This window comes from Lacerta agilis, chromosome 2 (genome assembly GCF_009819535.1).
Source record: "Lacerta agilis isolate rLacAgi1 chromosome 2, rLacAgi1.pri, whole genome shotgun sequence".
Taxonomy (NCBI): Eukaryota; Metazoa; Chordata; class Lepidosauria; order Squamata; family Lacertidae; genus Lacerta; species Lacerta agilis.
Genome location: NC_046313.1, coordinates 19,569,779 through 19,594,626, shown reverse-complemented (window position 1 = coordinate 19,594,626; position 24,848 = coordinate 19,569,779). Strand labels below are relative to the sequence as shown.

At 43.3% G+C, this 24,848-nt stretch overlaps 1 protein-coding gene across 5 annotated transcripts in view; it reads right to left on the bottom strand.

The window, feature by feature from the left end:
• IKZF4 (IKAROS family zinc finger 4) overlaps positions 1–21,059 on the bottom strand; it is a 54,665-nt gene extending 33,606 nt beyond the window's left edge. For 3 of the 5 annotated variants that reach the window (XM_033138834.1, XM_033138836.1, XM_033138839.1), the window contains exon 1: positions 14–68. In XM_033138834.1, coding sequence (XP_032994725.1) covers positions 14–53 — 40 coding nt within the window. In that variant the 5' untranslated portion in view covers positions 54–68. Of the gene's footprint in view, positions 1–13; positions 69–20,738 lie in introns of those variants that run through there. The other 2 variants (XM_033138835.1, XM_033138837.1) reach the window with 2 other exon arrangements.
• Between the last annotated feature and the right edge of the window lie 3,789 nt (positions 21,060–24,848).

Here is a 24,848-nt window from a genome sequence, read left to right as displayed (position 1 = left end):
AATGAGAACATACCGGATATGTAAGAACGTCCATTGCAGTCCTCTATATCCATCTTTACAACACTCTTCTAAAGAAAAAGAGACAAAGGTCTATCAGAACAGCAGATATAAACCAAAGCAGGAACCTTTTGGCAAGATCCCACCCCACCCCCTGGCTGCATATCCTAAAATACAAAATTTAACTGAACTAATTTCAGGACAGAGGCCACAATGGCAAAGGGTCATAATTCACTGGCAGAGCATCTATGTATGCAAATGATCCCAGGTTCAATCTTCAACCTCCTCAGGAAGGGCTGGGAAAGTCTCCTCTTTGAAGCCCTGGAAAGCTGCCACCAATCAGTGCTAGTCAATACTGAGTTAGATTAATCAATGGTCTGATTCAGAGTAAGGCAGTTTCCTTTATCAATATGATCATGGATCATTTCCATGGAAGTATTTTAATGAGCTTTTTAAAAATCCAATTTGTCTCTTAACATTTTACCGCCCCCCCCCCCAAAAAAATCCCAGCCTATATCTATAATTATATCAATATTATACATATAACCAATACGATATCAGATGATAACCTGGGAGTGCAAGTCTTCCAATTTGTGGCTTGGCAACAAAGAAAGAGAAATGCTACTTTTGACACATATGCACCCATTTTACTGGAAATAAAAGGCAGGGCATATATATATGTACACACACACCCACACACCAGCAAAGCTCTCTCATAACGTGGGGCCCATGCAGTTAATTTCGGTAGGTTTTTCTGTCATTGTGTCTGTATTCAGCTGCCCTTTATACAAAGGAGGAGGCTGTCAAATGGTGTTAGTTCACGAAACAGAAGCTAAACACTGCTTCAAAAGGTTGCAAGGAAGGAGCAGCTGTCAGTCTTACATCTGATGAGGCAAGACCAGATTCAAACTTCATTGGTCTAGAACACAAGTGGCCACAGGCCACTGCTAAATTTGAATCCTTCAGTGGCAAGGTACAGTAACAACTGTCCAATGCAATTCATTTTCAATAAAACAGACACTCTGCCGTCATCTGTTCTTCTGGGTTCAGTCTGAACTAAAATTGATGCTGGAGTGTAGAAGGTACAGCACACAGGTAATTCTGAGCCCCAAATCCAAAAAGTGCAGCTTTTATCAAGGAAAAGCAATCATTCTTTGGAAAATGAGACTGAAAACCGACACATCGCATCACTGAGCAGTCAAGAAACAGACATTTTCAAAGATCAGACTGGAATAACAGTATATATCTTGGTACTTAGCACCCCACAGAGATAATGAACATATTATGAACATTTTATACATTCAAATGCCTTCCCCCCCATTACACTTAATGCTTTTAAAAAAAATAAAAATAAGTGCAAATAACCACAAGTTTTACCACTTTGAATTCACACTGTAATTGACTACCAGTAAGCACATAAATGAGAACTCACTGGGAAAAAACAATTAAGAGCAACAATTTCCCGAGATATATTTTGGCTTAAGGATCTAATTTAGGTGCAGTTTGCAGAACACAGGGGAAACAAAGAATTAGTATAAAGAGGAAGGACGAATGCAAGTTATCTGGGGGGAAAGTCAAGTGATGTACTTACATCTGAATGCGAAGGAGGATGGTGGTGGATGTTAGGATAGCTTCCAAATACGGAAGGCAAAGGCAAAGGAGAATGATATTCAACTGCAGCTAGGTTTAGGTTAATATCAGGAAGTAAATTCCCAAGTATAAAAAGTATATCGCTTACCAAGGGGAGTTTTTAACTCACCCACCCCATCAGTAGCAAATGGTTTAGGCCAATGGTTCTTTGACTTTTTCAAAGCAAGCCTTTCTAATTGATAAGCAGGTGGGGGTGGAAGGAGGTGTTTATGGTAACCCAAGGTCTCAGGTCTGGGAAGAGGCATATATTTTTTTTTTAAAAGCAAGCATGAAAAGTGCAGGACCAAATGGATTAACAGCATACTGTAAAGTTATTAAGGGAAGTATGCTTGAAAGCAAAAAGCTCCAACGTTATTAGAAAGTGTAAGGACACACAGTCAATCTCTACCTCCATTAATGTACAGACAAAGGACAGAATCAAGTCACTGCTTACTACATGGTGAATGCTTTAAAAACTCCCCATCACGAATGAGAGTCCATGACCAGGGTGTTAAGCCAAACATATCAACCCAAACTTACAGTAAGTGCTCGGCTGCATCCAACCAAAGGCTCATCCCACTCACTTCCCAGAGTGCTTATGGGAAGCCCACAAGCAGGAAAGAAGTGGAACTGCTCTCTCCTGCTGTTTTCCCCCAGAAACTGGTCTTCAGAGGCATACTGCCTCTCATTCAGGACAAAGGAAACAGCAATTATGACGAGAGTCTTATCCCTCGTCAATTCGTCTCACTCCTGTTTGAAGTTATCAAAGTTAGCAGCCATCACCACATCTTATGGCAGCAAAATACCATGGTTTAAAGAATGCATGGTCCAAAGAAGTACTTTCTCTTGTCTAATCACATTTCCAGTTCCCTGTAACCCTTGCTTAAGAAGTCACTCAACTAGCTGACTCTCAGTATGGCTGGAGTAGCCACGTAAGAAGTTTTAAAGTGGCCGCTATATAGCAGGTTGGGGAACCCCTTCCTGCAACCTTGATACTGCCTACAGCCATCTGAGACTCTGGGTCTCATCCTGCCCATCAGCTGTTCAGCAGGGAGCAAAATGAGGGCTTTGACAAGTGTGCAATTGCAGCTCTTTTCTCCGCAAGAAGAGCAAAGCAGAGGGGAAATACAAGAACAGCCAGTGTTGGTGGGGTAGTGCCATAGACTCATCCTCCTGACAACTGGGTCAATGACACTTACCTTGACAACGTGGAGGCAGGGATTGGGCAGCAGTAGGGTCAAGACTGTACGGCTGCACTTGTAAGAGTGCCAGATTGGTTCCGCTGGTGCAGCCACATAGTCCTAACCTCATGTTCACCCTGCCCCAACTACGTGCCATTCAAATATAGTGGGATTATGGTATGAGATTCTCTAATCAGTGCTTATCTGAATCTTATATGGGCAAGTAAGTCCTTCGCTTGCCTTCAACATTTGTTGCGACCTTGGGTTGGTTTTATTCAAGCTGTTAACTATTTTCTACTGTAATTTTAATTTCTTGTAGTAGTTTTTTTAAACCACCTTGTATTTTCTTTTTTTTAATGGGAAGCAATATATTATAAATAAATAAATGTGGAAGTCAACCTTTGATCTTTCATCAATTAATGAAATGTATGTAGTTGTATGCCTCTCCACATGTTGTGCAACACTGGACAAGCTGGTGCTATGACAAGCTGGTGCCGCAATTTTGTTTTATCACAAACAAGAAACAAAGCTACCGCCACAAATCGGTTCTGGACAAAAAAAACCCCCACCTGCAATAATTTGACAACACTGTCAACTAGATGCTCCATAAAAATAGGGTGAATAGAAGCTGGCAATTCCAGCTAGTTATGAAGCAGTTTGAGCTATTCCTCTCTTCATTCAGTAGTCTAGTCCCAGGACTTTATGGATCTATACTGGACGTTTGTGTTATTGTGATCATTCCCATTTTAGATATTTAAGAAATTATGTTCACCGAATGATTCGGCTATTGGTATCTGAATCCTAGAAACTAACTTCTTGTTTAATTTTGGCATGAAAAGGACACAGGAGCCACATCGATTCTCTTGAGCTAGCTACTCACTCACATATCTTAATCTACACAAAACCCCAGTGGGAAAAGGTCCCAGTGAACTGGATTCTTTGTTGGAATAATGGAAGCATTTGGGCAGGGTGGAATGCATGTGTCACTCAGGCACAGTCCTAAGCCATGTGGAATCTTCTAACGGAAAAGTAGCTCACACTCAGCTAGAGCTATGTCTAAAGGGCACGCAAGTACTAACTGAACACTGGCAACACATCCTCTTTCTTTATTGGAAAACTTACGAATTGCCATGCTGAGTTACAAGGATCTGCCTAAAGCTCTGTTCTCTGTGATGTCCATTCCCTCTTAATCCAAGGCACTGGACAAGGATCCTCTATGAAAACAGGAGTAGTGCACATCCACAAAGATTAGCTGCTCACAAACTTTATTTTAGTGCATCTCTCTGCACACAGCTGCCAGCCATCTGTATATCTGTGACATAAAAGCAAAAAAACCAAAAACAAACTACCACCCCCAGGACTTTATAAGTTTACAAAATCCTTACTTATTTATATTCTGCCTTTCTTCCATGATGGAACTTGTGATGTACAAGTATTTCCCATGCAGTTTCCTATCTAGGCGCTGACCAGACCCACTTAACTTCAGCAAACAGCATTATATGTCTTCAAACCATACCCTGAAAATAGCAGTTACATTTTGAGTCCCATACATGCAGAGGGAATTCTAAGCACTTAGGACAAAACTCCAATGACTGTAGCACCACAACAGCAGGCTATCATTGACAGAACAAAGGTAAAGGTAAAGGTACCCCTGACCATTAGGTACAGTCGCGGATGACTCTGGGGTTGCGCACTCGTCTCGTTCTATAGGCCGAGGGAGCCAGCGTTTGTCCGCAGACAGATTCCGGGTCATGTGGCCAGCATGACTAAGCCACTTCAGGTGAACCAGAGCAGTGCACAGAAACACCGTTTACCTTCCCGCCGGAGCGGTACCTATTTATCTACTTGCACTTTGACATGCTTTCAAACTGCTAGGTTGGCAGGAGCAGGGACCGAACAACAGGAGCAAACCCCATCGCAGGGATTTGAACTGCCGACCTTCTGATAGGCAAGCTCTAAGCTCTGTGGTTTAGACCACAGCGCCACCCGCATCACCATACAATGCTTAGTGTGCGACTATAGAAACTCCACAATTATAACTATGCTTTCAGGCAACCAAGTAGAGAATCCGAGGCATCTTCTAAAGTTACACACGCAAATATTTTCTAAATTAAAGTCAAAGCAGTGTTATTTTAAAAGGCCGATTTTGGGTAATGGGCATCCATAGCGTTTTGTGACAACCGACTCCTTCGCTTTATTATGCATTATGTGCTTACTTCAGAATGCTCCCTTGTGGCAAACACTGAACTATACTCACCTTCCAGGGAAAGCAATTACCCCAGTGTAACATTTACATCTTTACCCTAACTCCTTGGAGTTATGCAACTGCAGAAGTAAACGTGTCATGCAAACATTCCAGAGTGGATGGAAGCCTTGAGAGGGAAAAGCCACCATTCACTGAAGAGAATTCATCTTTAGTTGAAAGCTGCTCAAGGAGACCAGCTGGCTTCCACAGTTTAGCCATCGGGGCCATCTAAACAGAACGGAAGATTCAGCTCTTCTTGGAGTTTTCTCTAGAATGAGTTCAGAAGATAGCTGCTGCAACAGAGCTACAGAGCTATGCCTATGGTCATAACCACCCTGAACTAGGGTTGCTATACGTCCAGGAATTCCTGAGCATGTCCTCTTTTGGGGGTCCTACATGCCCATCCGGGGGGAATTTTAAATTTTAAAGCAAATGTCCTGGTTTAAAAAAAAAATGTGGGTGGGTGGCTCTGGCTCATGTTTAGGGTGATTGTCAACAACTTTTTGTCCAGATTTTTACCTCTTGAAATATGGCAACCCTTGTCTGATCTCAGAAGCGCTGCCCAGTACTTCTAATTTCTGCTTCATCACTGTTCACTGCATCAAACATAACTCTACAGAGATTAAAAAACAGGTTACGGGTTCTAGCTGGGGTGACGTCCCTTGCTGGGGCAATGCCCCTACCTTTAACAGCTCCCTCAATCTGCGGGTCATGTTGCAGAAAAAGTCTACAATATCCTTACGCTACCACAGATCCCTCTTCAAGCCTAGAAAGCTACTGCCTTTTAGTAGAAAGGCAAGTAAGTAAGTTTATTGTGGAGTGGCACATTTGGGGGAATCAACCTTACTTGCCTGGACTTCCCTAAGGCAGCAGACCTCCTACGTCAATATAGCTGAGGAGGAGATCATAAGCATCCACAGGGAACATGAATCGGGAGGCAGATCAAATCAACTCCGTTTTTTATCTACCCTGTGAGCGTTTGTCAGCCATGTATTATATGGAACTGGGGAACAGCTTCTGGTGGAAATCAAACATTCAACTCTTTTTTGAGGTCTGTGTCTGTTCACATGCTTTTGTACTAGAACTCCATCATATAATACATTATGGCAACATTTTAGCTTCCTGGGAGCGAGGAATTCTCACTGTTTTGGAATTCAAGCCCAGATATATAGTGAAGTTTCCAGATTTCAGGTACAGCAAGAGAGAAACAGGGCCAGTGTGCAGAATCCCCTCTAGGCTCAAAGAATTAAGAACATTAGCACATTAAAAGTAGAACACAGTGGCTTCAGAAGCCCTTGAAGTTCCTTTCACTTTTGAAATAAGGGCTTTCCCCCCCAAGTGACAAAACTTAGGGAATAAAACCTTCAGAAGTAGTCCAATTATTTTAAACATGCATTGCCTCCCAACCTCTGCATGATGATGTTTACATGCATCCTTTGCAATAGTTAAGACAGATCAGCATTTTTATTTTTTTAAGGAAAGCAATAACTGAAAAGCTTCAGTGAAAAGAAACTCAGCTGGACCTTTGCATATCTCCTTTTTGCTCCAGACTGTGTCTGCATCTCGGAAATGAGAAAGTCTTATCAGGTTAATGCAGACCTTTTCCTTAGAGTTACTGTCGCTCCCTACAAGATACTTCCAACTGGGAAATATCAGCCGCACTGGGCAAATTTCAGTCTTGCAGGATCTGTTGTGTTTTCTGCTAGAACCCCCCAGGTTCACCAACTGGAGCCAGGTACAAGAGAGATGCACTTATAAGCTACCAGAGATCTGATAGTAGATCCTGATCTACCTTCCGCCTACAGTTTTAACTCTTGCTGAGAAAGAAAAGGGAACAAAAGGGAACACAATGCAAGGTATTGCCCCAGTGCTACAAATCACCCAAGCAAGAGGTTTTCAACCTTTGAGTCCACGACTCCCTTGAACAACCACATTCTTTCTGTGGCACCCCTGTGGGGCTCAGGAGCCCAGTTATGTCACCCCTTGCCTGCAGAGCCAGCAGCCCCTCACCACTTGTGGAGTGTTCCCTCAGCCTCCTCTCCTCTCCCCTCTCCTTGGGAGTCCTCTGGGCAGCAGCCACCACCTCCACTGGTCTCTGAGCTTCTCCAACTCTGCCCCAAAGAGAGGTACCTCCTCACACTGCCCCCCCAGGGGCCTGGGAAGAGGATGCCCCCAGCCTTAGTGGCCCAACAGAGACTGGCCAAAGGTCAACATGAAGCCAGCACCTTACCTTGGGAGGCAGCAGAGGCAGCAGCGGGTGCTGCCGGGCCTGCAAGGAGGAAAGGCTTCCCTTCAGCACCGAGCACTCAGCTCCCAGGCAGACCTTGCACACAGCAAGCACCAGAAAGGCCAGCACAGCACCTGCCTGCCCGGCCTCCCACTTGTCTGTCTGTGCCCAATAGCAAGGGCTGGTGAACTGGCTGGCTGGGCTCCCTCGCCCGCTTGCTTGCTTACTCCAAGGCTGCTTCAGCTCCTGGCAATCAGCACCCCCTGGCCAGTCCCAGAGGCACCAGGAGCTTGTGGCCAGGGTTGCTGCAACAAACAGCTGTGCAAGCCTTGGGGAGGCAGAAATGTGAGAGGGTTATCAGAGGAGGGAAGGAAGGAAAAGGGGCCAGAGGTCAGTGTGGCCTGCAGCACCCCTGACCATCATTCAAGGCATGCCAAGGTGTCACGGCACACTGGTTGAAAACCACTGACCCAGGCTATTGTACCAGTGCAGCAGCTCAGGGTAACCCTGAACTGCATTTTTTTAATGTGATGCGAATACACACACACAATAGAAGTAGACATGCTATGTGGGCAGAGGGGTTGCATGGCAACAATACAGACAGTCTTATACATCAACAAAGTCCAGGATCTTCTTGCACTGGCACGGCAATATGACAAAAAACACAGCATTTAACTGAAAAACTGCATGTGTCCTGAAGCTCTCACATGCACCTCAGGATACCAAGCAGGAACAGGATACTGACTACCATGCGCTGGAGCAAGTGTTGACACAGCAGCAGCTCTTGCGAGTGTCAAACAACAGAGGCAAACATCAATCATGTAAGGAGATGGAATTCAGCAAGCCTGATCAACCTCTTAAGATGCTGCTCTGCATCTAAAAAAAAAAAAAACCCAACCAAGGTCAGAAGGGAAACATTTTCAGGTTTCCCGATATTATCATCACTGAAGCACACAGCCACCTAACATTCCAAACAAATTACTCAGCATTACCTGGAAGACAGATAGGACAGCAAAACAATGCACGTTATTAACCTCCAATGAATCTGTTGTTGGGCAGTGCGGGGACACACTGCTTCTGATATAGTGCTTGTGGGAGTAGGTGGGCCCATGAGTCTGCATAATGAAAATGTTAACACTGAATTACAGGTCATATCTATTTAAAATAATTTATGCTATGCTATAACCATGTTCTTAGGTTGGCAGTTTACTACAAATATTGAAACAAATGTACTTTTTAATTTTTAATGCTTATGATCAGCATAAACACCACATCTCAGACAGAACTACATTAAAGCCACAATGTATGAAAAGGCCTGGGGAAATAAAAGGTATATCCAGTCCCAGCAATCGTGGACAAAACTATATGAAGTTCCTGGACTATACTCAAAGGCTCCTCCACACAAAATGTGTTACAGTAAAGTGTAGACCAAACAGGAGATTTAACAGGTAGGGATAACTGAAGCCAAGCTAACCCTCTCTATGTAGAGTCATAGTTGATACACAAGCCTAACCTGGCAAAACCAAGCCAAATAAGGAACCTGAGCTTTCCAGTGGAAAAAAGGATTAAGGTGCAGTCTTGAGGACTCAAGCAGTTATTACTCCAGCACTACCTTCTAAAATTGCTCGTCTGCATAGGAATTCTCTAACTCAGGCAACCTACCTAGAAGTATAACATGGTTGGCGGTATTGATACCTGCTGAGACATCCAGGAGAAATAGGACACACACAGCATTTCTTTCCCAGCAATGGTCCTCCCACAGGGTAACTATAGCATGTTCTGCATCAAAATGAAGCCTGAAATTATCTAGAAGTATGAGTCTTATCTAAGAATGCCTGGCGCTGACCAAGAACTAACTGCTTGAGCACCTTGCCCAGGAAGGGAATGTTAATCACCAGCCAGTAGCTTTTTCAAACCTTCAAGGTCCAATATAGGTTTCTACAGAAGTGGTCATACCACAGCCTCTTAAACTCCACATGGGCCACCATGTCTCTCCACGGATATAACTGGACACCCCACTTCTACTATATTTAATAAGCTGAGACAGACAAGAATAAAGCAAACAGGTGGTTGGCTGAACTTGGCCAAACAACTTGTATAACTGAGTCATTCAACAAAATAACCCAGATGGTGCCTTGGTTGCCTCCATTGACTGATCTGCATTGCAGTGGATAGGAGGAATGCCCTATAAACATCTCTTTGTCAATTAGATATGAGTATGCTGAGAACCCCAGAAGCTGTGTGCCACACCCCTGCCTGACTCTCCAATAGGTCAGGACTAAGACTTTCAAACATTATGTCTGTCACTAAGATGTAGGTTGACTTTCCTAACAAAAACTGTAATATAAGATGATGTAGATTGCCTTCAGATATTTCATATCCTCTGTCCTCTGGATTAACATATTTTTTCATTTATGCTTTGATGTTTGTGATCAAATAAACTAGACCCATTCTTCTTTATCAGCGATTACGATGAGGTCCCTAAGCGACTGCAAAAGTTAAACATTCTTTAAAGTGTTAATGGCATCACTGTGATTACTGGACAAAGCAAAGCTGCAATTTTTTATTTCATTATATTTTATTCTTCTTTGTGAGCCACCTTGAATTTTTATAAGGAAAGGCATCATGCAAATATTTTAAATAAATAATAAACAATCTTAACATATGGCAAATTGCAGTAGCCACTTCCCAGACTGCTATAAGGAAATTGCTTTGCAGAAATTCAAGAGCCAAAGATGAACTCAATGAGCCCTGACCATTGGATTAGACTGGAACAGGTCATAATAATCTTAGAAAATAGGAAATACTTTTTCAGGCTGGATGTTTCTGCTCAATCTGTATCATATGTCTTCAGAAAAGCAATTCCAGAATAACTTCAGGTAAAGATTTGTGCCTTTTTGACAACATTTATCTAAACGGCATCTATCTGCCACTAAAACCCACTATGCTTTTAAGGAAAATCAGCCCTGAATGCTCACTGGAAGGACAGATCCTGAAGCTGAGGGTCCAGTACTGTGACCACCTCATGAGAAGAGAAGACTCCCTGGAAAAGACCCTGATGTTGGGAAAGATGGAGGGCACAAGGAGAAGGGGACGACAGAGGACAAGATGGTTGGACAGTGTTCTCAAAGCGACTAGCATGAGTTTGGCCAAACTGCGGGAGGCAGTGAAAGATAGGTGTGCCTGACGTGCTCTGGTCCATGGGGTCACGAAGAGTTGGACACAACTGAACGACTGAACAACTGGTATGTATGTGAAAGCCCAAAATTTTCTACTCCTCATACACCAATTCAAATACTGGGCTAAAAAAGGTAAAGGTAAAGGTCCCCTGACAGTTAAGTTCAGTCGCGAATGACACTGGGGCTGGGGCGCTCATCTCACTTTACTGGCTGAGGGAGCCGACGTTTGTTTGCAGACAGTTTTTCTGGGGCATGTGGCCAGCTACTCTGGCCTAATTTGAACTGGGAAATTGTGGAAATGTAGCTTAATAATGCTCATATATGGACAAGCTCTCAAATGTTATCAGAAACCCTCAATCCTACATTTGATTCTATGCATGTAAATTTTTATATATAAACTTAACTAACAAGCTCACAAGTGGGCACAGACTGAAGGCCTTTGTGGATAAAATCCTATACCCACTAGTCCAAGAATAAGCCTCACTGTATTCAGTGGGACTTCCTTCTAAGTAGACATGCAGAGTATGACACTATCATGATGGTTGTGCTGGATGTCATATAACAAGGCACATCTCCTAAGCCTTCAATAACTATGAGTGCCTTTGGGGAACCTTTTCTCATTTTTCCCTAATCCAACACTTGACCAAGAATCATTTCTGAACAATGAATGGCTTTGTTTAATTGTCTTCACAAGGATGAAGGGAAATGTCAGGTACTTGCGAAATATTAAGGCACGCTGCTCCAAGTTGTCAAACTTGTTTTGTGTAAAAAGGCACAATGATCTTTAAGGTTAGCACCTAGCAGTTTACTATACATTTTTGCTGAGGTCTCTGGTGTTAACAGCAGTGCCATCGTGGACTGAATTTTGGGGGATGTGGGGGAGAGAAGAGACTGAATTGCATCAAACATTAATTTGAATTCAGATATTCAAGCAATATATTTGATGTGAAACACTGTGTTAACTAAAAATGCCCTGCTAATCTGTAACATACAAATTCTTACAGACCACAACTGAATAAAAAACATTATATAAGGATTTTTTTTTAACAGTGAGGCAGGATTGTAGGTTTCAGCTGAAGTTCAAATAAAAATCTGCAACCATCAACATATTTAAAAAACAATCAAATCACAAGAATCTGGGGGTTAATTTATGTTTCGGTTTATGTGCATGTTTATGTTATCATGTTCTTACATAATCTGTTTTGTCAACACTTAATTGAAAGCCTCAGTAAACAAATGTTTCTTTAAAAAGAGACAAAAGGAACATTCATACAGAGAAACAGTCTATGTGGCTGTTACAATTACAGCCCATCAGTAAATCTATTTAAAAATCCTGGGCAAGTAAAATGGTCCTTGGTGATATTAAAAAAAAACAAACCACCATAAGAATACCAAGCAAGACTTTCCACTTGTGACCAAGTGAAGATGCCTGGGCACCAGGATGGGAGCTGACATCACCATCTGGAGGTGCATGCCTAGGGATCACTGGATCTTGACTGTTTTCACACACTAATACCCCATCCTGTAGAGTTCTATCAGTTATATATTTTTCTGCACCATGAATTTCAGGAACCAAAATGCTTTTTCTGTGCGAACAACGTTATAGTTAATTGTTGTAACTTGTCTTCACTTAACCCACCCCACTGTCCTGCTCACAGCACAGTTAAGTTCTCAAAGTTCTTAACCTAGCTCAGGAAGGTCATCTGAACTAGCCGGATGTCACAGTCAGCCCATCATTTGAAAAATAAGGCTTTAGAGCCATCCTGCCCCAAAATGGCAACTAGACCTTCCGTTTTGATGACTGTAAGCTTGGTTTAAGCAGCCATTTGGCGCCTAGCTTATATATCTGTGTTTCTAACCCCACTTTAAAATCAATGCATCTATTATAGTTTTTCAACGTCGGCTCTTTCCTTGTACAGTGGTACCTCGGGTTACAGATGCTTCAGGTTACAGACTCCGCTAACCCAGAAATAGTACCTCCGGTTAAGAACTTTGCTTCAGGATGAGAACAGAAATTGCGTGGCGGCGACACAGCGGCAGCAGGAGGCCCCATTAGCTAAAGTGGTACCTCAGGTTAAGAACCGTTTCAGGTTAAGAACGGACCTCCAGAATGAATTAAGTTCTTAACCAGAGGTACCACTGTATTGTGTTCTTCCAAGTAACACCCCAAGTTAAGAAACCAGCCCATACTGTGGGCTCAAGCGAATAGGTCATCAGGGGGTTTCTTGTTGTTACAACAAATCCAATATTATCAGGTCTCATGAGTAACTAAAATTATACATGCACACACACAAAAAACTTTTTAAAAATCAGAAAATGCATCAGTGGCACATAATGGTTATCATCTTATGTGATTTCAGTTTTCAGGATGGGATCAGACAATATTCTATGCATGACATTTATTCAAAACAGCTTACTATTACCAGGTTTGTTTGTTGGTTTGTTTTAAGTTCTGCCTTGAAGTGAAGACAGACCTGACATTCTCATGAATCTCACAGTGGGTTTTTCACCCACATGTGAACTTGGTGCCACAACACATGTTATAAACATAAAGAAAATATAACAAACACAAAGGAAGTTTGTCAATCTCCAATCTTGCCCACCTTCTTGTGCTGCATATAGCCACCTGCGATTTATTAAACCAGCATATATTTGTGTATACACACATCCTAAAGTTCAATCATAATAATAAATGTTCCACTGCGAGCAAAACGCACTCCGCAGCTGGATTCTGACACTGAAACTGTCCAGGATCAGCTACTCCAATATTAGATGGCTTGTATGAGCGATTATTTTAGTAGGTTAGCCCTGGAATATAACATATAATGCAGGTCTCAAAACAGATTGAGGGTATTTTTAAAAGCCAAAAGGCAGGAAAAGGGAAAGAAACCCTTTCCCAACCTCTATCATATGCTGCCAGCCAGTGTGATGGAAAGCCAAAGCAATTACAGTAGCAAACAAGGCCAAAAAAGAAAAGAAAAAAGAAGCACTTAAGTGCCCACTGGACAATCATATGCTTCCAACCAGGGGTCTCACCAAAGGGGTGAGGAGGGATGGACATTTGGCAAGACTAGCACCCGAAATTCGCTGGTAGCCCGCAATTATCTCCTTAAGGCTTACAGAGTTAAGGCAAGATTTAGTAAGACCCATAAAGGCTTTACTGTTTCCCCCAACCCATTGTTTCCATGAGCAGCCGTTTATTTTCCTCTGTAAAGACTTGTTTTCCACTCCTGCTGCAAATAGAAGTTAGTCAGATGAACCAACGATTTGAAGCAAAGGGGAAGGGAGAAGGAGGGGTATGGAAGAGAAAGAGTCTGGATTGTTTGAAACATTTCAAAAGCCAGCCTGGAAGAAACCCATTTGTATTTTTAAACAAACAACAAAAAGCTAATGTAGCTATCAAACTGGCAGCACATTAAACACCAAAGAAAATGTTTTCCTGGTGATCAGTGTGTGTGCTGACACTAAATGGCTTCTGGCGGTGGCACAAAGAAAACTTCATGAAAACTGGGGAAGCCTGTGCAAAGGGGCAAGACGGAGATACTGTACAGCAATCAGAAAAGGAAAGCCTACACGGCATCATATCATTCTCGCGGCTGCTGGGTTGCAAATGCTTTGGAGCACATTTGCAAACCTTGTGGAGTTATCGCAGCTGAAAGACAGGAGGGAGTCAATGGTTTCGTGGAGATCTTTGATTAACACACATACCACTTGGGAGGGGGGGGAGAAATTTCAAGTTTCTGTGGGTCAACAGCTAATGTTTAGGCTCCCGAGATTTATCCAGCAGCAGTTGCAGAGGAGGATCACATTAGTACAGGAGTAGGCATCAGATGCTACACTATTACTGTCTCCCACCTGCCTCGAGCCACGAGCAATAGTTAGAAGGCTGAGGATCTCAAACTTCAAATACATTAAAACGTATTTGCAGGCCGGCCTCATGCATGAGTATGCAGGGGCTAAGAAAACCTTTCCAAAGCCCTGCCTATTTCATGATTTCAAAGAACTGGATCAGTTTTGAACATTTTAGTTACCCATTTGGCTGGACTGAAGTCAAGACTTATCTATGCTGCACGGGATCTGGTCATAGCCGTACGAATGCAAAATGATGCGGGGATTCTAGGCAAAATTAAGCATTGTTAATTGCATGCTTATCTTTCCCGTGTTAATTACTGTAAACCTGAAATGCGTATGAGCAGTGGCCCCCTGGTTCACAATATGTTTCTGCTGCAGCACAGACTGGGTATCTGCTCCTCCATCAGCACACCACCAGCTTGTTTTACCGTTATGGATCTTCTACACTCACACACTTTAATATTAAAAGTATTTAACATTTCAATTTAGCATTTCCTACATGCTCATTCCAACAGAACTCTTGATATCTCCCTTAGGCCTATCTTTGCAGGCTAATGCACTTTAATTTTGTTCTTTAGAAGAAATTTACATACAAATTCCCTCAAACAGCTTCCACCAGGGAGCTTCTTTTTTCAAACAACTAAGCGCATATGACAACATGTTTCGGTCCTTCTGAAGGAAGTTAAAGACTAACAATTAAGATGCTGCCAATAATAATTGACTTGTGGACTACCGCCAAGATCCAAACACCAGTATTACTTCATGCAGGAAGATTCATGCTTCCTATCAACTTGATTTTGCAGAACAATTCTCAGAAAGATTGCAATAGAAATTTCCCACCTTCCCTATTTCCCATGCTACCCTCACCTCCCCCAGGAGCCAAAACCTGTGCCACAGAAATAGGGAAGAGACATTATGAGGAGTAGATTTACAAGGGGCCAAGAGAGAGGAGCAGGTAGCCATAAAAGAAATGGTGATTGTTTTCCACCCTAGTGTATATAATAAATCAGAAGTCAATGAACTTTTTCAGACATTGGAATCAAAAGGTCTAACACTGTGCCACATTTTATTAGCTAGTGGATGATTGTTCCTGTGAGGATTCCCAGGCAAATCTCTAGTGGTGACGGACAGGGGAATTCCATGTCAGCAATTCAGGGAAAGAAACTTCAGCTCAAGAGAATTTCCATCCCCAGGAATGTGGGCAAACAATTCCCCAGTTAGTAAAATTTGCTCGTCAAATTTGTATGGTAATCACATAGGAATAATCCTCCAGCAGACAAAATGTTGTGAAACCGTGCAATGCAATTTACGATCACAAACTAATTATCATATGGGCAATTATTTGAGTGCTCATCAATACAGTATTACAAAAACACAATATATTTTTTTTAAAAACACACACACACCAAAAAAGCCCCACACACTTACTTCCATGTCACGTGTCTAGAGTGAGTCACAAAAGTTAGTCCAACATTTGCCAACCAACCCAAGATGGAGTAGCGCTTACCATTAAAAGTAAAGGTGTATACTACTTCTGAACACTGATATTTTTACAAGTACTGTACTAAAGAAACCCAACTAATGTTTCTCATGAAAGGCACACAGTCGCTCCAGATTGAAAAGGTCCACAGTAACTCAGCTTCTCTCTCTTGCCTGCCACAGAGCTCACCCTGACACTTTACACCTCCCTCCCTGCAACTGAACTCAGATAACCTCCATCTCGCATGGTGGAAGGCCAAATACTTGTGACCCTATAATTCTATTACGTAAGGCTCCCCCGGCTAAATCAATTTCAAAAAGAAATTTGTAGCCCTCTTGGGGGAAAGGGTTAACTGCTAGGCACTATTACCATCAGCTATAAATGGCGGCACATATAGAGAGCTGTGGCAAACCATTTTCATTCCACAAGTGGAGTCATAGAGATCTAACCAACAACAGTCACACTCAGAGCAAAGTTCACTGAGTATGGATTAACACCAAATGTAACTAACATTTGCTATCACCCACAGATCACTAGGGTGTCAGGCTAGTAACTGCCATATACAGGGTGAGTCTTTTAAAAGAGGTCCTATGGGACATGTGTACTCTGTATCCACGGGGCCTCTTTTAAAGGACTCACCCTGTACTTATTGAGTGCTTCGGAAAGATGAAAAATGTTTCATGTATAATACAATGGCCTAGTTTGCATGCAACAAACGAGTCTAGCTTGTGAAGTGTAAATCTGGACTCCTAGAGGCTTATTCCTCTCCAAAAGCCCTGCAAGTGGAAGCCAAAGTTGGTCCTTCTTTGGAATGAAAGAAGGTTGCAGTACCTGGGTTCTCACGTCGTGTCCCACAAAGAGGACAGTCAGCAACGAGGGAGGAGCAAAGTGCTGGTGTAAATTAAACCATGGTTTGTTTTATAAACCATGGTTTAACATTACATGCAAATTAGTTCAATATGTACTGTCGTGTCACCCCAAGAAATGAGTGAGGTATGCTGGGTTAACCTTTAAAAAGACTTGGTCTAAGGGCATAGAAAGAATGTTGCTCACATTATGGAAAGCCCTTTTAGTAAAGCAGGGGTGGGAAACCTTTTTTCTGTCTCCAGGACTATATACCAGTGGTAAGCATGTCTAGAAGCAAAAGTAGTATGGCCAGACCTAAAACTGGGGGTGCAACAGATGTGACTTATCTGTATACAATAAGCTATGTTCCAGCCATGCAAAAGACAAAGGTTTCTACATATCTAAGCAAGCAAGAGCCACTATAACAACTAAAGGACACTCCTGAGAAGGGCTTGAAGTAGTGCTAGAGAGGGGTATGGCCTGAGGGGAAACCTCAAGACCAGATAGGGAGGCCCCAAGTCCTGTGACCTCTCTTCCCTGAAGTAAATGCTAGCCAGGGTCATAGCAAGAACACATGTCAATATGGCTGTGCATAGGAAACATGAGAAGCTTTAGGTACCAGTATTTTAAGATTCTGCACTATTTTATTTTTTGATATTTTGAGACATAACCCACTCTGAATCTCCAAGGTGAGCTGTATATGCATCCAGATAAACTAACAGGAATAACTTCTGGGACAAGGGATTTCAGTCAAGGAGTCTGATACAAACAGGAAAATTAAATCATTTGGCTGATCTTCTCAGTAAAAGAAAAACTTCTGGAGGCTACAGCTAACTTGAGTCAAAAGTCTTGCCGAGCTTGTGCTTGGATCTATGACAGTTCCCCATCCCAGTTTTTAAGCTTACCTTCTCCTGTGAGCTAGAGTAATACAACAACATTGCTAAATAGTGTGAAAAGAATAAGAGACAACTGAAAGATTCACCATCATGGCCAAGCCTGCCCTATGTAGGCTTAGTCCAGGCCACCAAAAGACTAAATAAGAAGTTTGCTACATAATGTTAATGGCTTAGGCAGATCTAAACAACTCTTACCATTAAGGAGCAGGTACCAGGAATCGTTCTCTATGATTTCTTGCCATACTGATAGGCTATTCAGTCTGAGGGAGGTTCTGACAAAACGTCCTGGGGTGATCTTGAGACCACAAAAAGGAAACAAGGTTGGAAGTGGTTGTTGAAGCACATACAGCCCAAACCATTTTAAAACAGGAAGTTGAAATACAAGAGAAACAGCCACTTTCTCCTGCTGCTCAACAGCCTGCCTTCAAGGTGTGGTGGCAAAGGCCACACCATCCATTTATCGTGATTACAGATTTTTAACTTGTCAAAGCATAATCAGTACTATTCATAAGAAACAAAGCTTTCACCTTAGATAAGCCTGGAATACAATAGCAAAGGAAGTGTTATGGTTTCACATGGTTGTTAACAACAAAGTACTCCATGGAGAACCAGTGTAGCATAACAGCTTGGAGAATGAGCTAGGAATCAGGATGTCTCTGGTTCAAATCCCTCCTTTGCCATGAACGAAATAGGTTGCCTGAGGCAAGCCATTTTCTCTCAGCCTTACAATTGTTAATAGAATAATCACACTATCCCTACCCTACATAGTTGTTGTATGGATAACAAGATAACATATGTGAATGATTTAGAACAGTCTCATTATATAAATGCTAAGCATGATTGCAAACTCTAACCTTGGAAGTGAGTCATTTAAAAACAGTGGGATTTACTAAAAATTAGCCACATATAAGACCGGAAGAATAGACCTGACAGAGAGAATCCCAAAGCTTAACATAAAGTCTTGCAGTAACAAATAATGTCCACATTTGATAGTCAAAGAAACTCAGTGAGATGAGTTTACACAATACACTGTGATAGTTAAGAACAAATATGAAACACTAGCATCTTGAAGTGGGCAACAAGAACATTGTTCCCTTTAGACAAAGGAACTACCATGGCTTAGAAAGTGGCATGGTTTCTAATGCACAGATCCCGGGCTACCCCTGCACTTTACACCATTTGAATAAGTCAGCAGAGAAGTTCGTCTTGAAACCTAACAACCAGTTTGGGGATAAAAAGCCTATCTACAAAGCCGGTGCCAGCTCATGTGACTTAAATGCACCAAACTAAGAAACTTGAAACCTTCTTAAGATTCACTGGCCTGATACATGTCTAGCAGCATTAAACATATGCTAGAGAATGAATGAAGTCCTTCCTTTATCTGATGAGCCTCAACTGACTTGGAAAGAACATTTTGCCCCCATGAATAACGCTTTCAGGTGTATATTGTTGCATTCATGACAATGAGAGTCAGCTTGGTTCTGAGACTCTGCTAGGTGGGATCCAGTAACTCAACATTTACACATCTCCCAACAAACACTGGGTATTTAGAGAATTTGCCACTTCATAAATATAAAGAATATAAAGAAGCAATAGAAAATTAAGGCTGATAATCCAAATGCATGCCAGGAAAAGCATGGCAGACACCTTTCCAACATAACCTTGTTAATAGCACACTGAAAATGTCAGAAACTCTTGCACAACTGTGTCATACTTAATAAAACTCCAACTATATTTTTAAGGAAGCTCATACACACACAGAAGAGGGCATGTGGAACAAATTGTCCTACTCTAGTACACCCAGCTCTCTTAAGTATAGTTCCACCTTCTCAAACTCCACACCTCCTCTATTCATTACAGATGTAAAAGCAGCCAAATTTGGGAGCTAGGCAAGTTGGAATTCAGTCCTTCAATTCCAGAACTAGATGCCCATTACAGCTTATTTCTCTTAGCATGATACAATGGTGGTGTGAATAAAGAAAACAGTACTCAAAAAATGTAAATCCTGAAAATGAACTTTTCATACCATAAGCTTAAAAGTTTCCACATTTCCCCAAGCAAAAGAGTGTTTTTTGTTTCAGTTTTAGACTGCATTTTTAGCAGAGATACTCACATTCCTGTTACTTTTCTCTTGCTCTCACACACATACAACCACCCAGGAAAAAATATACTAGTCTCATTGTACAAGGAAAATATTAAAAGTTTAATTTAGCAAGAGCTGGAAATGGGAAGTGATTGGAATTTAGACTAACCAGGCTACTAGCAAAGCTTATCATCAAGAACCGAGTTTGTCTCCTTTCAAAAGTAACCACAGATAACGAGGCTTCTAAGTCTTCATTCAGATTCTTCTCTGCAAGAAGTATGCAGTCAGAAGAGTACAATAAGCAAGCATGCTCCCAAATCTATCAATTCCTCCTTTACCTTTGATTATTGATGCATAATAAGGGATGCATTAGAGGAGGCAACTACACTCAATGCTGTACAACAGAGAAGCCTTTCCCAGGGAGAAAAGTACCTTTTGCTAAAGACTTCAAGGCAGCTCATATAGCCAGGACCATGCATGTGGAAAAAAACAGATGCAAGGGCAATGCGGAGCCAAATCTATTCAAAACCTGAATGATGGGATTCGAATCCATAGCCTGGCACAAGACAAGAGCCTGCATTTTGTTGCTGCTTCCAGCATGTTCAGAGTAACACTGCCCTGAAGTGACAGGTACCTCTCCTTCCTTGCTTCCCGTTACTTCTCCAATCCGTATGGCAGACACCATCCCGAAATAACCGCCTCCAGTCAGTCCCCACCACTCAGGACGAAGCTGAACTTCTAAGTGCTCTTAGCCCAGGGGCTCGACTTCCTCGCCGGGCCCTTCTGAAAAGCCTCTATTATTAGCTCCTGCAAAGGCACAGCCCAAGTTTGCGCCTTTCTCCCTGCAGCCAGCTGTTCCTTAGTTACCACCTCTTCTTACACAGAGCTGCTCCTAATAGAGCGCCGCACACTTTCCCTCTCTGCCCACAGAGGAACCTCCTCGCTCCCCTCGGAGCCCTCAGCGCCTTCACCCCAACTACTTCCCCCTCTCCTTGCCTCACCCTCCGCTATCCGACTCCCCACTTCCAGAGACACCCTCCCCCCACCCCGCCTCAGCCCCGCTTTTCTCGTTGTTCCCTCCCGGCCCCCGTACGCCCGCCCGCCCGCCCCTCTCTTTCCTCACCTGACTCGGGGGGGCTCCGGACCCAGCTGCCTCGCCGTGGGGAGGGCCCCCCCGGCCCAGCCGCTGGGAGGGGGGTGGGGGGCGCTGGAGGGGGGCTCAATGGCTCCGCGACGGCGGCTCCATCCACAGCGCCTTCACCTGAGGAGGGACCGAGCCCCCCTCCCCTCCCCGAGCCACTTCCGGTCCCTCTGCTAGGAGACAGGCGCGGGGAGATGAGCGTCGAGAGGCTCGAGTGGTGGTCAAAGAAAGCGCCCAGGGCATCATCATTCCGTCAGGGGGTGGTGGGAGAGGGAGCGCGTCGAGCACATCGAGCAAGGCTTTAGAGGCAGGCAAGGGTAGAGAACCGAGCGAGTCGATACGGGAACTGATGGGCGGGGGGGGGGGGGAGAGAAGGGTCGTCGCTGGGGGAGGCGGCGGCGAGGAGGGAAGCAGGCCGAGCACGGAGGCGTCTGGATATAAGTAGGGACGATCCGAACGCCGGGCGTATCGATAACGGTCTCAGGAGGAGAGGGAGCAGGGGGCACAAGCTGAACGCCGAGAGCATCGGCTCAGAGCGCTGGCGAAGGGGAGATGGGGGTGGGGGGTCGGGGCGTGTCTGTCGGGTAGCCCGAATATTCGCCGATCGGGGGACCCCCTCAAGTTGCTCCCCAATCTTAAATTAACAGCAATTAGTATTGCATCTTAAATTAACAGCAATTAGTTTTGCATCTTAAATTAACAGCAATTATTAGTTTTGCACCTGCCCACCGGTCACCAGCCGGCGATTAATGCAACGTGACAGTTCGAGGCGGGACCTGCCGTTTCCCCAATTCCAGACCTTGCAAATCGCGATAATGGTTCTAGAGATGCCGAAGGAACTAATATGTTGCACGCGGGGAGGCCGATAGTGTGTGTTTGCATGTTTCACCACCAGCGGGGACAACCGATTTGTTTCCGACGCGCGTGGGAACGCCCGTGCCGATTTTCTTTCAGAGTATTTGTTGTTTTTTTATTCGTTGTAACGAATAAACTTGTCTGCCTTTATTACCTACTCTCTCTCTATCCTACCATTTTCGCTCAGACGTAAGTACGCTTGCAGCTTCACCCTTAACAACCCAAAGCCTAGGAAGTTTCAGTGGGGTTTATTTGGAACCCCCCAGCAAGCAGGCATAGGATTATATATAGCCTACCCTTAGTAACAAAATAAAGTAGTGGAGCAAACCAGTGGGGATAAATTGGCAGGACCCAGCCTGGCCCTTCCTTACACTTGCCGGTGGAGAAGGTTGCTTAGATGAACTGTAGGTCTCCAGCATCTTCAAGTGTACCGTTATTTTCGTTTTACATTTTGACACAGTTAAGAACAGACCCCTCCCCTCAACAAACACACACACTAAGGCACAACGGCTTAAGTAATTAGCAGTTATTTATTACTACAGTATTAAGGGTGATGCTGATGAAGAGGCATAGGGTCTCCTGTGGCTCTAGCTTCCAGCACAAATTACTGGTATAGCTAGCTTGCAAGAGACCTATAATTCCTCCTGCTGCCACATGGACTGTGGGTTCCCCCATATGTAACACACAGGATGGAACCGCTTCATGGTTTTTTTTGGGGGGGGGTGGATTTAGGATGAAGCACTTTTTCATCCTAAGGCTGATAATAGTTTTCAAATTGTCATTTCCCGTCCAGTCAATTTTAATTTAAAACTCTCTTTGAAGCTGGCAGCATTGTCTGAGGAACACATTAAATTTGGTTGTTTTCACCCTGCGTGTGCTAATGTGGTCCTCTTTTGAGCTTGCAGCTGACGAATTAGCTAATTAAAGCCCTTTATCCCACATGTAAATAGGACAGAGAATCTGTGCTGACATGAACCAAATTACCTTTGGCTCTGAGAATCTCTTTGATCTGGATGCAAGATGCACATCAAACACAACACACCATCTAATAATGCTGGTCAGGGAACAAAATCACCATTGTCCTCAAATTGTGGCATACCACCCCTCATTTACTTAGGAAATCATTATAATTTTCATTATAATTAATCCATAGGCACAAACCTGAAAAAATTTGTCCTTATGGGGGGTGGGAAATGTTATGAGCAGAAGCAATCCCCTCATCATCTACTTCAACACTTACCCAGCTCCCCTTGCAAGAGCCCACTAGGAAACTTTATTCAGTAGCGTTATGTTCCATCTGATTTTATGTTTAGCTCAGCACTGCTCAAGTTGAGGCTTTTCCATTGCTGCAAGCTTGCTGACTAGACTTGAGGTTGTCAGCAACAATCTAAATCAGGTTAGTGTCACTGGATTCCAATCCAGCCCTGTGTTGCATTCAAGGCTAACCCTCTCACACTTGATATGCCACGAGATCCTGGGCAGGCCCACTACAACCTTGTCAAAGAACCAACTGACTTCTACCACTGGTATGCTACTGAATACCAATTACTGGGGGAGCAAATAAGGAAGCTGGCTATTGCCCTCGCCGTACCCTGACTGCATCCTAGTGGCATCTAACTCAAACATCAGATTGTTGGTCTGATGTGACAGGGCTGCTTTCAAAAATTGTATTTTCATGGATCCTTAACAAGTCCAGACAAGAATAAGAGAGAAAGCTTCCAGTTATGGGGGTCCCTGCACATGGGACCCTAATGGGGTCAGCTGACAAATTTAATAGTTGAGAGGAAATGTAAATTAAATAAGTTATGAGCAATCTGCCAACTGACATACACCAAATACAGCCAGTGTGACATTGCACTATGCTGAACATTCTTTCCGTGCAAGCATGTCAGCGTGCAAGATGGAACAATTGCTCCTCATGCTGTTCTGTAGGTTCTCGTGACACCCCCAAGCCAATTTCAGGGGACACAAGGAGAAGGGAGAAGGCTCCATTGCAAGTCCTTGTGCAGGAAGCTCCCATTAATCTTTAGAGGAATCCCACTGAAGCAGTTACCAAAGCACATATACTGATTTTTATGGAATCAAAAAGGTGGATGGGTCATTAGATATAATCTAGTCCTATCCCCTGCAGATGCAGGAAATCTAGTGTTACAGCACCCCCAATAATTATATAATTATGGCTGTGGTTTCCATAACTGGGGCCCTTTGCAAGAGCAGAGTATACCGGTAGATTAAATTAATAAGAATACACACTGCAGACTGAAGGCACGTTCCCCTGAAATTAAGGGAGTGTACCTCAAATTAAAGAGTGTTTCAGATTACAGGTGGTTCCCATTGGACGTGGAATTCACAAATGCCAACATTGTTAATTTATCCCAGGCTTTTATGTCTGAATAAAATTCAAAAGCAGAGCAAGAAATGGGCCTTCAGATAACCTTGCAGCAAGGAAGAAGAGATGTACACAACACAGGTGGAAACAAAAAGAAGAGAGAATAAAACCCAGAGCATTTATTAAGGACTACTAGAAAATATAGATTCTTGCCCTATACAAAATTAACAGAACAAATGCACTATTTTATCACACTCATCAGCTTTCAAAATGAGGACAGAGCAGAAGGAGCCATTACACAGTAAAAAAAATATTATAGTTTCCCCTGTGCAGTGTGGAGATATTAAAAGGTATCTGATTTTAAGAACTACTCATTCCTTCCCCATGCAAACAGGGAAGCTTTCTCAGCACAAGGGCATGTCCCCGTGCGTACAGCATTTGAGGGGAGAGGTGCTTGCCAGTGGTGGGGTGGGCCAGAGGCAAAACTGGGCATATCATTGGATGTAGCTCTTACCTTTGTACAGTAGGCTACATCAGGGTTTCCCAAACTTGAGTCTCCTGCAGTTGTTGGACTACAACTCCCATTATCCCTAACTAGCAAGTCAAGGATGATGGGAACTGTAGTCCAAAAACAGCTGGAGAGCCAAGTTTGGGAAACATTGGGCTACATTCCAGCCACGCAAATGTCAGAGAGGTTCTTCCACCTACTCAGAACACACTTTACCGAAGAGAATTTGCCATCCGGACACCTGCTCTAGGAAACCAGCCTGTTGATGACCATTTTTCGAACAGACTGCTTGGGCATCTTATGCCTCACAGCTCAAGAGTTCTCAAGTCTTGCTCTTAAGTGGGTGGAAAACTTCACCTGATAAATTTGGGATAAAGCAGACCAGCAAGGCTAGGAAGAG